Consider the following 13041-nt stretch of genomic DNA (forward strand, 5'->3'; position numbering starts at 1 on the left):
ATGTTAGTTCTGATTATTGTTATTGTTGGGTTTTATTTAATTCAGTCTTGTCTTAGTTATTATAAAAAGAAAAAAAAAATATTCACGTTTTTCCGCATTAAGTTTATTTTGGTTACTAAAGTGACGCCACCGAAATCGGGGTGTTACATTGTGGTATCAGAGCACGGTCGAGTCTTTCGGGAAATGTTGGGGAATAGGTCTTCTGTGCTAGGTTGTGTGACTCTGCAAAGAGTGAAAATTGATTGTCTGCAAGCGATTTTTCGCTTAAAAATTGATTGAAGTTATTGCTTAATCATATTGTATAGTTATACTAGATGCTATCTTATGATGAGTACTAACTGTTTGTTTAACTTAACAGAACATGGTGAATACTAATCAGCTAGCTGAGATGATGGCCACTATGGCCCAAGCGGTAACAGCGCAGGCCCAAGCGGTAACAGCGCAGGCAAATGATAATGCGATGAGGCGTGCTGCTGAGGAGGCACGTGATCAGCATCAGCGCCAGAGGGAAGTAACTCTGGACCAAAACAAAGGCCTCAATGACTTCAGGAGGCAAAACCCACCAAAGTTCTCTGGTGATACTGACCCAGACAAAGCGGATCTCTGGATTCAGGAAATCGAGAAGATATTCGGCGTACTACAAACTGCTGAGGGTGCCAAAGTGGGCATGGCGACTTATCTGCTACTCGGGGATGCTGAGTACTGGTGGAAGGGCACCAGAGGAATTATGGAAGACAATCACGAGGAGATTAGCTGGAACTCATTCCGGACCGCATTCTTGGAAAAGTATTTTCCAACAAGTGCTCGGGATGAGCGGGAGTCACAATTTCTGACACTCCGTCAGGGAGGTATGTCGGTACCGGAATTTGCTTCAAAGCTGGAATCTTTGGCGAAGCATTTTCAATTCTTTCATGATCATGTGAATGAGCGCTACATGTGCAAGCGCTTTGTAAATGGACTGAGGCCTGATATTGAGGACTCAGTGAGGCCGCTGGGAATCATGCGATTCCAGTCGTTGGTTGAGAAAGCCACGGAGGTGGAGCTGATGAAAAATAGAAGGATGAATAGAGCAGGAATTGGGGGACCGATGAGGTCGAGCTCCCAAGACAACAAGGGAAAAGGAAAGTTACAGATGAAGAAGCCTTATCAGCGTCCTACGGGGGAAGGGTTTACCCCAGGACCGTTCAGGCCTACGATTGCTGCTGCGGGAGGAGCAGGAAGCCAAGCTGGGAGCCGTGAGATGACATGTTTTAAATGCGGGGAGGTTGGGCACTACTCCACGAAATGCCCGAAGGGGAAGCCGAGGTGTTTCAAGTGTGATCTACCAGGACATCTGGCCAACAACTGCAAGACACCCAAGGTTGAGCCATTTGTCAACACCATAAGGGGAAAGCGCCCTGCTGCTAGAGGAAGAGTTTATATCATGGATGGTGAAGGAGCTGAGGAGTTAACCAGAGGAGAGCGCAAGAACGATGGTAACCTTCTAACCATTCTTCCTCATTTCAGTATAATATAATCCATTACTCTTGTAGCGTGTGCAAGCACACCTATCTTACTTATACTGTCTAAGCTTTGACCTTATAGTTATTACGCCTATTAACACCTTATTTGACCGTAGCTCGTATTTTAGCTATAGAAATTACACGAGGTTTAGAATAACACGGTAAACCTAGAAAGTAGTTTTGCACCAATGCGTTTAAAAGGAAGCTAGAAGCTGAAGAATGAATCTCATAGAGATTTCTTATGGATAGTATACGTATGATGTCGAGGGCGTGTAGTTCCGTAGCGGAATCGTTGAGGATGTGAGGTCAGGATATTTGTGACTATTGGATGATAGGAACTCATTGACTGTTCCAGTGGGTTTTTTCTAAATTTCACCTTCGATAGATTAGGCTTGATCAACTTAATATTGAGGGGGTGATATTCGGAATCAGAGCTGGCTATGGACTTTGATAGAAGGATTGGTAAGATTAACTTGATTGGATCGAGGATTAGTCGAGCTGGGAGGAAAAAGTTCGCATTAAGTATAAGTTCTCTTGCGAAGGAGATATAGTTTGAAGAAATGGATATTCATTTAGGAAGCATTGAAGAATTAACGGACATTAAAGGTCCAAACTTGGTGAAGGTTCAGGTTTTAAGTCTATGAATTGTTGTCTTAAGTTTCTAGGACTCGAAGTTGGTTAGGATTTGATAGAGGGATTAAGAAGTTGATTGACGAGATGGTGATCAAGTTACAGAAAAGGGAAGGTTAGTATTAAGATGAACACTTGAGGTTGTCATATTTGGACAAGTTGCTTAAAGTCTAAGAGTGAATGAAACTTGTTATGGATTTCGGTGATACAAGCTAGAGATTAGCGAGTGAATTTTGCTAAGTGGAATGAGAATCTTAGGGTAAAGATTGACTTCAGAAGCTGGAGATCATAATCGAGTAAGAGTTTTAGTGGTGTTATCAATGATGATTGTAGTTAAACCTCGGCAAGTTGAAAGATGATATGTCTGTTGAGACGCCGTTGGTCAACATTGGGACTAGAAGAGGGAAACAATCGAAGGGAAAGCGGAGTGCTTTAATAAGAGTTATTTGGAACAAAGACACAGACGATGCCATATGGGAGTTAGAGGAAAAGATCAAGAACAATATTCAGAGCTTTTACTGAACCCTAAGTTTCGAGGACGAAACTTTCTTTTTGGAGGGTAGTAATGTAAGACCCAAGTTTTTAAGCTTAGGATCAGTGGAAGAGATTTCCATTTACGATTAGGGTTGATGTATTGTGAAGGGAAACCTAAACTAGAGTTTACCAAATGAAATAAATTTATGAAGGAGAAAGTTCAGGAAAAGTCAAAGGATTACATCATGATCGATAAAAGTTATAGCACGATCGTTATACGCTTAAACCTAGGTCAGAAACCCTAGTATATAGCTGATTTTCACTTTTAGGCACGACGGAAGTTAATTCCAAAAATCTTCAGAGAAATGTTAGAACTTCTCTTTTTCCATATATCACAATCGTTTCGAGGCGAAACTCTAGGATCTACGAACGTCCGATTCCAATCATCGGAAGTTTGCCGAAACCGAATCCCTGGTATTTCAAAACCCTAGAATCACCCGACTATGGGGACTTTATCTATTCAGAGCTTCAAATGAATATTCTACACGCGTACACCCATTTCTCTTGATGATTTCAATCTTTCTTCAGAAGGAAGTTTTCCATTCCGACATTCGATGCAAAAAAGCAACTTATCGGGTAAAATAGTTTTACACCGACTTTGCATTAGTTGCCAAAAATACAAGGAGACATCTTCTTAGCTTAGGAATTCCTTTGCCAAAACCTATCTTTGAATTCATGGAGAATGATGCCGGAAAAATCAGATTCGCGAAACTTTCATTTTCCCGCGAATTACCATTTTCTATATATAGCAAGCAAGTGAGAAAAAAACACAAAACTCCTCCATTTTCCCTCTCAAGGCCGCGAGTTCATCAAGGAAGAAGGAGAAGAAGATTTTGTTCAATTCTTGCTTGATCGTCGATCAATCAGTTGCTACTTCAAGGCTTCGAGGTATAGTCGCTAATCCTTACCTCTGATCGCTTTTTCCATAGCTTTTCTGTAGAGTTTTCTGAGCGGATAGTTTATGGGTTCTTGCAAAACTATCCTGAATCTTTCATTTCTGATTCTAAACCTCTTCTATATGTGCCCAAGATCACTTCTGCCGGGTTAGATTTTCCGTTATGTCGCCGGAATTCCGCCGGAATCAATTTGAGCCTAAAATACCCCTTTTTGGAGTTTTTGAGGTAAAGCTTCAACCTTTAGGCTAAAAACTATCGCCTTAGCTTAGTGCTAGTAGGATTAGTTGTCATAAACGTCGTTGGTGACGTCCCTGCAAAATTTTATTTTTGGGATTTCAGTTTTGAAAATCCTAAGTTAAAAATCATGACCAAAATACCCCTGCGACAGTTTTTGATCCGATAATTTTTCCGAGTTCAGAATACCCTTAGTTACGGCTTATGAAAGCATAGGAACCAAGTTTGATCGAAGAAAAATCGAACCCCACAATTAACCAAAGTGGCCGAGCCCTATTAGGGGGAAGGAGGAAAATTTCCTTTTCCGAAAACTTGTCTTTTCGCGCTAGATTATCGTACCTCGGAGTATGTATTGCTTCGTGTAACCTTAGTAAGTATCGATAGCTTAGTTTTCGATAGATTCTGATAGTATTTCTGTGACTTTGCTTTAAAGGAACTTTTGAGGAATTTCCTGAGGAGCAACGCTTTGCTTGTGAGGAAGAGTTAGAAGATAATCCTGGAGAATCTGCAGGTGAGGGCTTCTCACTGAATCTCTAGTTAATGCTTAGGGTCGATGTTTCGACATTGTTTACTGTTTATGCACTGGAATTGTGTGTGATTGGAAAATGTTTTCTGAGGCTTCGGCTGACAATGTAGATGATTCATCTACTGAATGTTTTTGAGATTGTCTTACATGCTATGTGCTATGTGGGTAATCTAGGATGTGTGGTGCATGCTTTATATGCTAAGTGCTAAGTGTTTATGATGCGATTTATTGATATATGACATGTTGTTGATTGTGATGATTTAAATATGCTCTGTACTGGAATCTGAGATTCTGAATGGTGAGAATAGCGGGCAGGTCATGCCGATTTTATTTTGAGAGTTTGGAGAAAGTTTGATAGGACGAACGAGGTTCGGGCCTTAATTTTGTTTAGTGGATCGAGACCTCCTCTGGAAGCGACTTGGGATTGGGAGATCCTGCAAATGTATAAGACTTGCGATAAGACAAAAGGGAATCTATTTTATAAAGAAAATTCATAAGACCTTAAATAACCTCAAAATCTTTAAGTAATGATAACAACCTCGAAGGAAGGCATTGGAAGTCAAATCATAGTTTTGGAAAAGCGAGGAGTGTCGTCGGATCCAAGTGTTGAGGAGTTTGGTAAGTTCTGAGTATGTTGGTACTCCTTCGCTCGTTGAGCAGTTTGATAGCCATCCAAGGGATGAGCCGAGAAGCTTCACTGAGGCGTGAGACCTTGTGAATGCGGGATACTCCACTGAGGCGTGAGACCTTGTGGAAAGCATGGAACTCCACTGAGGCGTGAGACCTTGTGAGAGCATGAAACTTCACTGAAGCGTGAGACTTCGTGAGAGCATTGGTGACCCGAAGAGTCATCGTGAGTGGTTGCACCCATGCATATACGCGATGAAGTGCCAAGCAGAGTACTTCGGTATAGCAGGAAGTAACGATCAGCCATGCAGAGTTGGATCGGTCCTGACTATACCTGGCACAACAGGAGGTAACGATCATCCATGTAGAGTTGTATCGTGCCTGTTGATGTTCGGCATAGCAAGCAGAAATGGTCAAACCATGTAGAGTTTGTACCGTCTTGACTATAGCCAAAGGTGATAAGCGACGCCCGAGCAGAAATGGTTAAACACGAGGCTAGTGTTACGACCGTCTCGAGGTGCCCAGCCTATAAGTGGCAATACCTTTGGTTTGTCCCGTCGCCAAGCAGAGTGACGTTGTTGTTTTGTTCCGTCGCCAAGCAGAGTGACGTTGTTGTTTTGTTCCGTCGCCAAGCAGAGTGACGTTGCTGTTTTGTTCCGTCGCCAAGCAGAGTGACGTTGTTGTTTTGTTCCGTCGCCAAGCAGAGTGACGTTGTTGCTTTGTTCCGTCGCCAAGCAGAGTGACGTTGTCGGTTTGTTCCGTCGCCAAGCAGAGTGACGTTATTCGGGTTTTATGCTGATCTGACTACATGATGATGTTGGAGTAAGAGGCATCACGGGCCGAAATGGTCCCACCGTGGCTGGTGTTAGGACTGATCCGATGATGTCCATCCGTTCCGGATTGCATATTGGTTGACTGGGTTAACCTGCATATCATTTCATGCAACATGCATACTGATATAGTTGATGAGTGTGTTTGATACTTGTTAGTTCTACTTGATGCATGTTAACTGTGATTTACAGTCGTTATATTCTTTGTGGAAATATGCAACCCTAGGATGTTATCCCTAGTTATAAGCCTAAGTGGCTATTATCTTATTTATATTTATTGGTGCTATTATTTACATAATTCTTTGGAGTTGACCCTCGCGTCTTCTGTGTGTGCTTTGGCGAACAAACGCCCTTTGTCAGATGTCTTTGGCGGGCTGATTCATGATGGTTCATCCTTCGGGAGGAACTAAGGTTGAGATGCGGGAACTGGAGCGTATCGCGGTAGCGAGAGGAGGACGGATGGTGTACATAGACTAGGTCGTTCTGGATTCAGATTCGGGTACGATCATGCTAGCATGTAGGTTTTAGTGCTGGTGTGAGCTCCTCGAGATGGGATTAGTGTAGGAGTAGAGTCTTAGCTCTGAACATCATTTGTTTTCTTTGGGGACAGGGTAGTTTCCCACCTATAGCTTTTTGTGTGGTTTCGTTACGGGAATCACAGAGAGTTGGTTGGACTTAGGAGGTCTTGCTTCAGGCCGATGGGCCAGCTTATTCTCAGTTTTGAGGGATGGTGTTGCGGACACTTGACCTTTCTTGTGGATTGTACCTTTTGCCTTCGGGCGTTACACTTTTCTTTCCGTCACTGGAGGTTTACTCGTGACGAGGTTACTACTACAGCGGGGGCTGTTTATATATTGTATGTTAGTTCTGATTATTGTTATTGTTGGGTTTTATTTAATTCAGTCTTGTCTTAGTTATTATAAAAAGAAAAAAAAAATATTCACGTTTTTCCGCATTAAGTTTATTTTGGTTACTAAAGTGACGCCACCGAAATCGGGGTGTTACACTCTACACCTATGGTTAGTGGTGCTAGACTTAGTAAACATGGGGCAGATTATTTTTCAGATCCTACACTCTATAGATCCATTGTTGGTGCCTTGCAATATGCAACATTGACCAGGCCTGAGATTAGTTTTTCAGTGAACAAAGTGTGTCAATTTCTCAGCCAACCTTTGGAGGAGCATTGGAAGGCTGTCAAGCGCATACTTAGGTATCTCAAAGGTACTATTCATCATGGTTTACACATCAGGCCTTGTTCTCTGCACTCTCCAGTCTCTTTGGTGGCTTACTATGATGCTGATTGGGGGTCAGACCCTGATGATAGACGGTCAACCTCTGGCTCTTGTGTCTTTTTTGGTCCAAACTTGGTCACATGGACTTCTAAGAAGCAGACCTTGGTAGCCAGATCCAGTACTGAGGCAGAGTATAGAAGTTTGGCTAATACTTCTGCTGAGTTATTATGGATACAATCCTTATTACAGGAATTGCAAGTTCCATTTACAGTACCTAAGGTTTTCTGTGATAATATGGGGGCTGTTGCTTTGACTCACAATCCTGTTCTCCATACTAGGACAAAGCATATGGAACTTGATATCTTTTTTGTTCGAGAGAAGGTTCAAAATCAGTCTCTTTTTGTTCATCATGTCCCTTCTGTTGATCAGATTGCTGACATCTTTACAAAGGCTCTCTCTCCTACTCGTTTTGAAGACCTTAGAAGCAAACTCAATGTGCGTGAGAAACTTGTTTCTCACCTACCTTGATTTTGAGGGAGGATATTAGAGTATATGTATCAACATGGCCTTGCTGACATGGCAAGCCATAACAGAATCAGTTAGTGGCCTTGCTGACATGGCAAGCTATAACATAATCAGTTAGAGTAGTTAGTTAGCTAAGCTTTTCCTTATGATAGCTTGCTGCGCAAGCCTCTTCTCTCTCTATATATAGCTTGGATCTCTTTCTGTAATATCAACCTTTTCATAATTCAATATTACAATTCTGTTATACAGTTAGAGTTTTCTATTAGTTCCACTCTTACTCTTTGCTTGCTATCTCTTTGGTCAAGAACTCCCGTCGAGGTTCCATATGGTGACTTAGACGTCCTTCGCATAGAGCCATGTCGGTTGTGCTCCACTCTTACTCTTTGCTTGCTATCTCTTTGGTCAAGAACTCCCGTCGAGGTTCCATATGGAGGCAATGCTTATCATGGATATCAGAGACTTATTGAATAAGCATTGGAAAGTGAGTCTGGTTCATACCTTGCGGGAGGGATGCGTGTGCTGACCACTTGGAAAAAGCGGGAGCGCATAAATTTTTGAGTTTCCTTCTTGTTTAGGATCACCTCCTGGATTGACGCATTTGCTCTTGGCGGATGTGATAGGGACTAGTTTTGAGAGGGGTAGGGGTTTCAGGCTCGGGTTTTTTGTTCTTTCTTTTGCTTTGCTGTTCTTTTCTTTTTCTTAGCAATGCTTGTACCAAAAAAATAATATATGCTTGTACACTTGAGATAAAGTTCTAGTGGAAATTCTCTTTGATATATACTTTATGGATCAAAACCTTATATCCTAAATGGTGTATATTTTTTATCCCACTAATATTTGTCACTCCAATTAAAAGCCACATATATAAGGTTATAAATGTCATATCTTATATTTTTTTAATTAAAATGTCATATCTTATATTTTTTTAATTGAAATGTCATAATTTATTGGTTGTGACAAAAATAAATCACCATTTGAAAGACATAGGATCTCGATCCGCAATTTTTGCAAGCGATAGGAAAGAAAAATTGTACAATTGAGTATTTTTTTGTGAATATTTTGGTGAATAACTGAGTATATTAATATATTTTAATAATAATGACACAATTTATTTTTAAAAAATAAGATAAATGGAGTCTAAGGAATTAGCTACCACTACTTAACTAGAAGAAACACTTAGTTGAGGAATTGGTAAGTGGATATCTACGCATAGCACCGTGAGCATAATAAATTGAATTCATATGTATAACGAGTGTGGGTTGAGACATAAAGAGAGAGTTAACAAAATTGGATCCCTAGTGTGTTTTCTCAGTAATTTCATAACAATCGTGTCCTTTGCTTTCTTTTATTCTTTTGCAATAAGTTCGTTACAATCAACCACTCAATCAACAATTTATTTTTGTTTTATCGTCCTTTCACAACGAAATCAGTAAACTTAGAGAATTAACGCGTACACAATCCTTGTGGTTCGATATCTTTTTATTACTTCGGGTTATTTGTACACTTGCAGTTTCAATATCAGAGAGACCTCCTATGGATCAGATTGCTCTGGATGATGTAGATGACAACTCTTTGGGTAATCATGGGGTTGTAGGTTTTGGTGGTATGGTTTGGAATGACCTTGGTGGTTGGCATACGAGGTTTAGTTGCAACATTTGGTGTTTTTGAAATTCTTAAACTTGAGCTTCTTGCAGCCCTTTAAGGCTTGCTTTTGTGTTGGCCTGCATGTTTTCAGAAGATTATATATTAGTGTTTTTTTTCCCGTGCAACACACGGAGAATATGTTTATTGTATTTGATACATCAATTAATCATGAACGTGATTATGCGAGTTCATTTTTAATTATTATTTTTTAAATTCTAAGTTATCTATGTTTTAATCTTTTTTTTAAGTTGTACCCAATATGTGCTCTCCTCTTTCCCCATTAATTCCCCCTTAATTGTCTCTTTTTCTCCCCCCATTTCTTTTTTTGATACATCGGAAGATTTCTCCCCCCATTTCATTCTTCTCTCTACATATTTTATTTTTATATTGTAGATCATAACAAAGAATAAAAGGAGAAATCATGGAATTCCTGTAAATATACAGTAAATTAGGCTTGAGACTTTTCCTAATTTAAAGAGATAATGAAAACGGTTTCAAGATTTGTTTTGGAAATAAATTTAGTAAGGAGTAATCTAGGTAAATCTTAGATAATTAGTGCAAATCTTTTAAAATTCGGTTTCAAGATAAAATAACACAACAGAAGAGAAGCTATTTAATGAAATGACACGTGAAATTTTTTTATAAGAATTAACCTGAGAATGACATGTGGATTTTTTCTTATAAGAATTAACCTGAGAATGACACGTTACTAAATCAGCCTGATAGAAGTTCTTCTTTTATAATATATATTGATATTGATTCTCTTTGCCTCTTTGCATGCTCTTATACTCTTGTGCGTAAAGATGTTCTTGTGTTCCATCAGAGTTCTTCCATTATTCGAACTTCGAAGTATAAAGAAGCTAGTTGCTAGAGATTGTATTGATCGTTTTCATCACATCTTAAGTAGGGATCAATGTTCCACCTGATTTTTTTAGCTAAACTTGACATCTTCTATGGTGAATTTGTTGTTCAAGACTTTCCTCCTCCGAGTTTGATAGATGCCATTTGTAAGGATTATTTAGGTACTCTATTTTAAGAGGGTAGTTTTGTTTTTTGTTTACATTGTTAAAATAGATTTTTTTAAAATGTTTCATAAACTTTATAATATCAATTATCATGAAACTAAAAATTTATTAATATTTAAAGAGGCACGACGACAAGAAAATCCTCGCAAAGATTTAGTATCAGTTTTCTATTTAAAAAATCTTTTGTTAACAACTTTAAGAAAGTTCTATAATAACTTGAAGAGCCATTTTAGCCAGGATTAGACAAAATAAGCTATGGGCTTGTTAAAGTAATACATTATTATAAGTGTATCCTACTGGTTTATCTCATCCAGTTTATCTGAATCGTGTCTCATCCAGTTTATCAATGCAAATTTTATTTAAATATAGCTTCATGATTAAGAATTCCATTCACCTGAATCCTTTTATATAATATAGGAATATCTTCATCCATCCTTCTCACTGGTGAAAAAGTTCTGAAGTTTATGTATTAAAATAGAGTCATTCAACAAACCTCAGTTTCTTCTATTACAATAAGAGTTGCTTGGTTGTATCCTAATTAGAGTGTTTCTCAATGGATATAGTTCAAAAGTTGCAGCTACAAACTAAAGGTTAGTTTCTCAATCAATCTCGCTTGAATCTTTATAATCACCCCCTTTTATCTCAGATTTTTATACTTTGTTGGCTTTTGTTCCATACAAGGTACATGATAAGGCTCAGTGTGTGTTTGCCACTCCATCTCCTAGTCCTACCCCAAGAAAAATGTTATTTGTAATTGGCAAATAAAATTAGCCATAGTGGCAAATAAAATATATTATATTGTCTAATTGGAGCCTGCATGTCCTTTTGCAGAAAAAGAATTTAATGGCATAAACAAGATTTAAGGATTGAATTCAGCTGAATTATATTATTCAGTAAGGAATTGAAGGAGGAATTTGAATCTTCTGCTGCCATGCTGACTCAGCCTTTGCAGCAGTAAAATAACAATTATTTATAACTTTCGACCAATCCGACATTTTACTAATCAATCTGAACTATTTAATGTAAGAATCAAGGGCCAAAAATTTGCAACAGGGAGCTATAGAGAAAATAGCTGCAAAAGATCCATGTTATCTTAGACATCCTTTAACTTTCAATAGGAGCTTGTTCTCTTCCCCTCATAATAATTCTAACACTCAGAAGCTACTCACAAATGTTTTTATGCGGAATTGGAATGGTTTTAGAAGAATTTCCAAACGTGTAAATTAATATCAAATGGGACTAATCTTGTTTCCTTGTATGTATTTCCTCAGATGACAAAAAAAGTGCACAATTCACATAGAAACTCAATTGTCACCCAGCAACCTCAACATCCACTAAGAGAATACAGAAGGTGGTTACGTGTATCCCTCTACATGATCTTTCTTTTGGCAGGCCAATGTACAGCCACACTTTTGGGAAGGTTATACTTTGACAATGGTGGTAACAGCAAATGGATGGCAACATTTGTTCAATCAGCTGGATTCCCAGTACTACTTCCACTCCTTTTTAGCTTCCAAAAACATACCAAATTACCTAACACACTCATCAATGAACCCTCCAAAACCAAACCAAAAGTTTTCATTCTAGTTTCTCTTTATCTAGCTTTTGGGTTGCTTTTGGCAGGGGACAACTTGATGTATTCCTATGGACTTCTATATCTCCCTCTTTCCACCTATGTTCTGCTATGTGCAACCCAATTAGCCTTCAGTGCTTTATTCTCTTTCTTCTTGAATTCCCAAAAGTTCACAAAATTAATACTCAATTCTGTAGTCCTCCTTACCATATCAACTTCTCTGCTTGCAATCAATTCTGATGATGATGACTCAATGGATCATCCCAGAGATAAGAAATTAATTGGGTTCTTCTGCACCCTTGCTGCATCTGCTGCATATTCTTTATTTCACTCTCTTGTGCAGCTTTCTTTTGAGAAAGTTATAAAGAGTAAATCATTTTCTGCTGTCTTGGACATGCAATTGTACCCCTCCATTGTTGCTACCTGTGCTTGCATTGTGGGGTTGTTTGCAAGTGGAGAGTGGGCAAATTTGGGTGAAGAGATGAAGGAATACAAAAAGGGAGCAATGTCATATATAATGACTCTGTGTTTTACAGCTGTGACATATCAAATATTCTCCATCTGTATGCTGGGATTGATTTTTGAAGTGTCTTCATTATTCTCGATTGTGATGGGTGCCCTGGAATTGCCCATAACTCCCATGCTAGCCATTACATTCTTTCATGACAAGATCAATGGGGTGAAGATTATAGCCTTGTTGATAGCAATGTGGGGCTTTCTTTCCTATATGTATCAACATTATCTAGATGACAAAAAAGCAAAGGCAAAAGATAATAGCCAAGTGGCTTCAGAGGGTTTGGTAGAATATTTTTGATGGAATGGACCAAACTTTTATGAAGTAATATCGCAGTCTCTTTTGGAAATTGAGTTGAGAGTACGTTGAGACTCAAAGACAAAGGCATGAAGAAGGGTCATACTCTGGTTGCAATTTGGTGAGGTATATCCTTTTGATATCCCAGCACAGCATTGTCTTTCTACTTTCTGTTAGGCAGTAAACATGTCATGATATTGTTTCCCCTTGTATTAAATTAAAAATAGCATCAATCCATTTATTGTATACATTTATATTCCTTTTAGGTTGCACAAATTAGAAATTGTCATTATGAGTTGTACATGATCTAGTTCGGGATTGGCTGTCGGAGGCACAACGGGTTTTTCTGAGTTCTGATTTTTCAGCAGAAGAGGTTGTGGAGGCTTTGCGTCAGATGCACCCCACGAAGGCCCCAGGGAGAGATGGTTTTTCAGCTCTATTTTACCAGCGCT

The 13041-nt window shown here is 39.0% G+C and overlaps 2 protein-coding genes across 3 annotated transcripts; both read left to right on the forward strand.

Moving 5' to 3' along the window:
• The first annotated feature begins 333 nt into the window (after positions 1 to 333).
• Positions 334 to 6558, forward strand: LOC130710091 (uncharacterized). Of its 2 annotated transcripts, XM_057559247.1 has the most exons (3): positions 334 to 1475; positions 4230 to 4307; positions 6140 to 6558. In XM_057559247.1, exons 1-3 carry the CDS (start codon positions 362 to 364, stop codon positions 6187 to 6189), a joined length of 1242 nt encoding a protein of 413 aa, XP_057415230.1. In that variant the 5' UTR covers positions 334 to 361; the 3' UTR covers positions 6190 to 6558. The 2 variants fall into 2 exon arrangements, with proteins under 2 accessions (XP_057415230.1, XP_057415231.1); XM_057559248.1 differs by lacking the exon at positions 4230 to 4307.
• Positions 6559 to 10619: 4061 nt separating this feature from the next.
• On the forward strand, positions 10620 to 12839 carry LOC130716214 (probable purine permease 10). The gene is made up of 2 exons (XM_057566414.1): positions 10620 to 10795; positions 11477 to 12839. The coding sequence occupies exon 2, from the start codon at positions 11477 to 11479 to the stop codon at positions 12590 to 12592; it is 1116 nt and encodes a 371-aa protein (XP_057422397.1). The 5' UTR covers positions 10620 to 10795; the 3' UTR covers positions 12593 to 12839.
• Positions 12840 to 13041: the final 202 nt, after the last annotated feature.

The sequence above is a fragment of the Lotus japonicus genome, chromosome 4 (assembly GCF_012489685.1).
Source record: "Lotus japonicus ecotype B-129 chromosome 4, LjGifu_v1.2".
In the NCBI taxonomy this organism is placed as follows: domain Eukaryota; kingdom Viridiplantae; phylum Streptophyta; class Magnoliopsida; order Fabales; family Fabaceae; genus Lotus; species Lotus japonicus.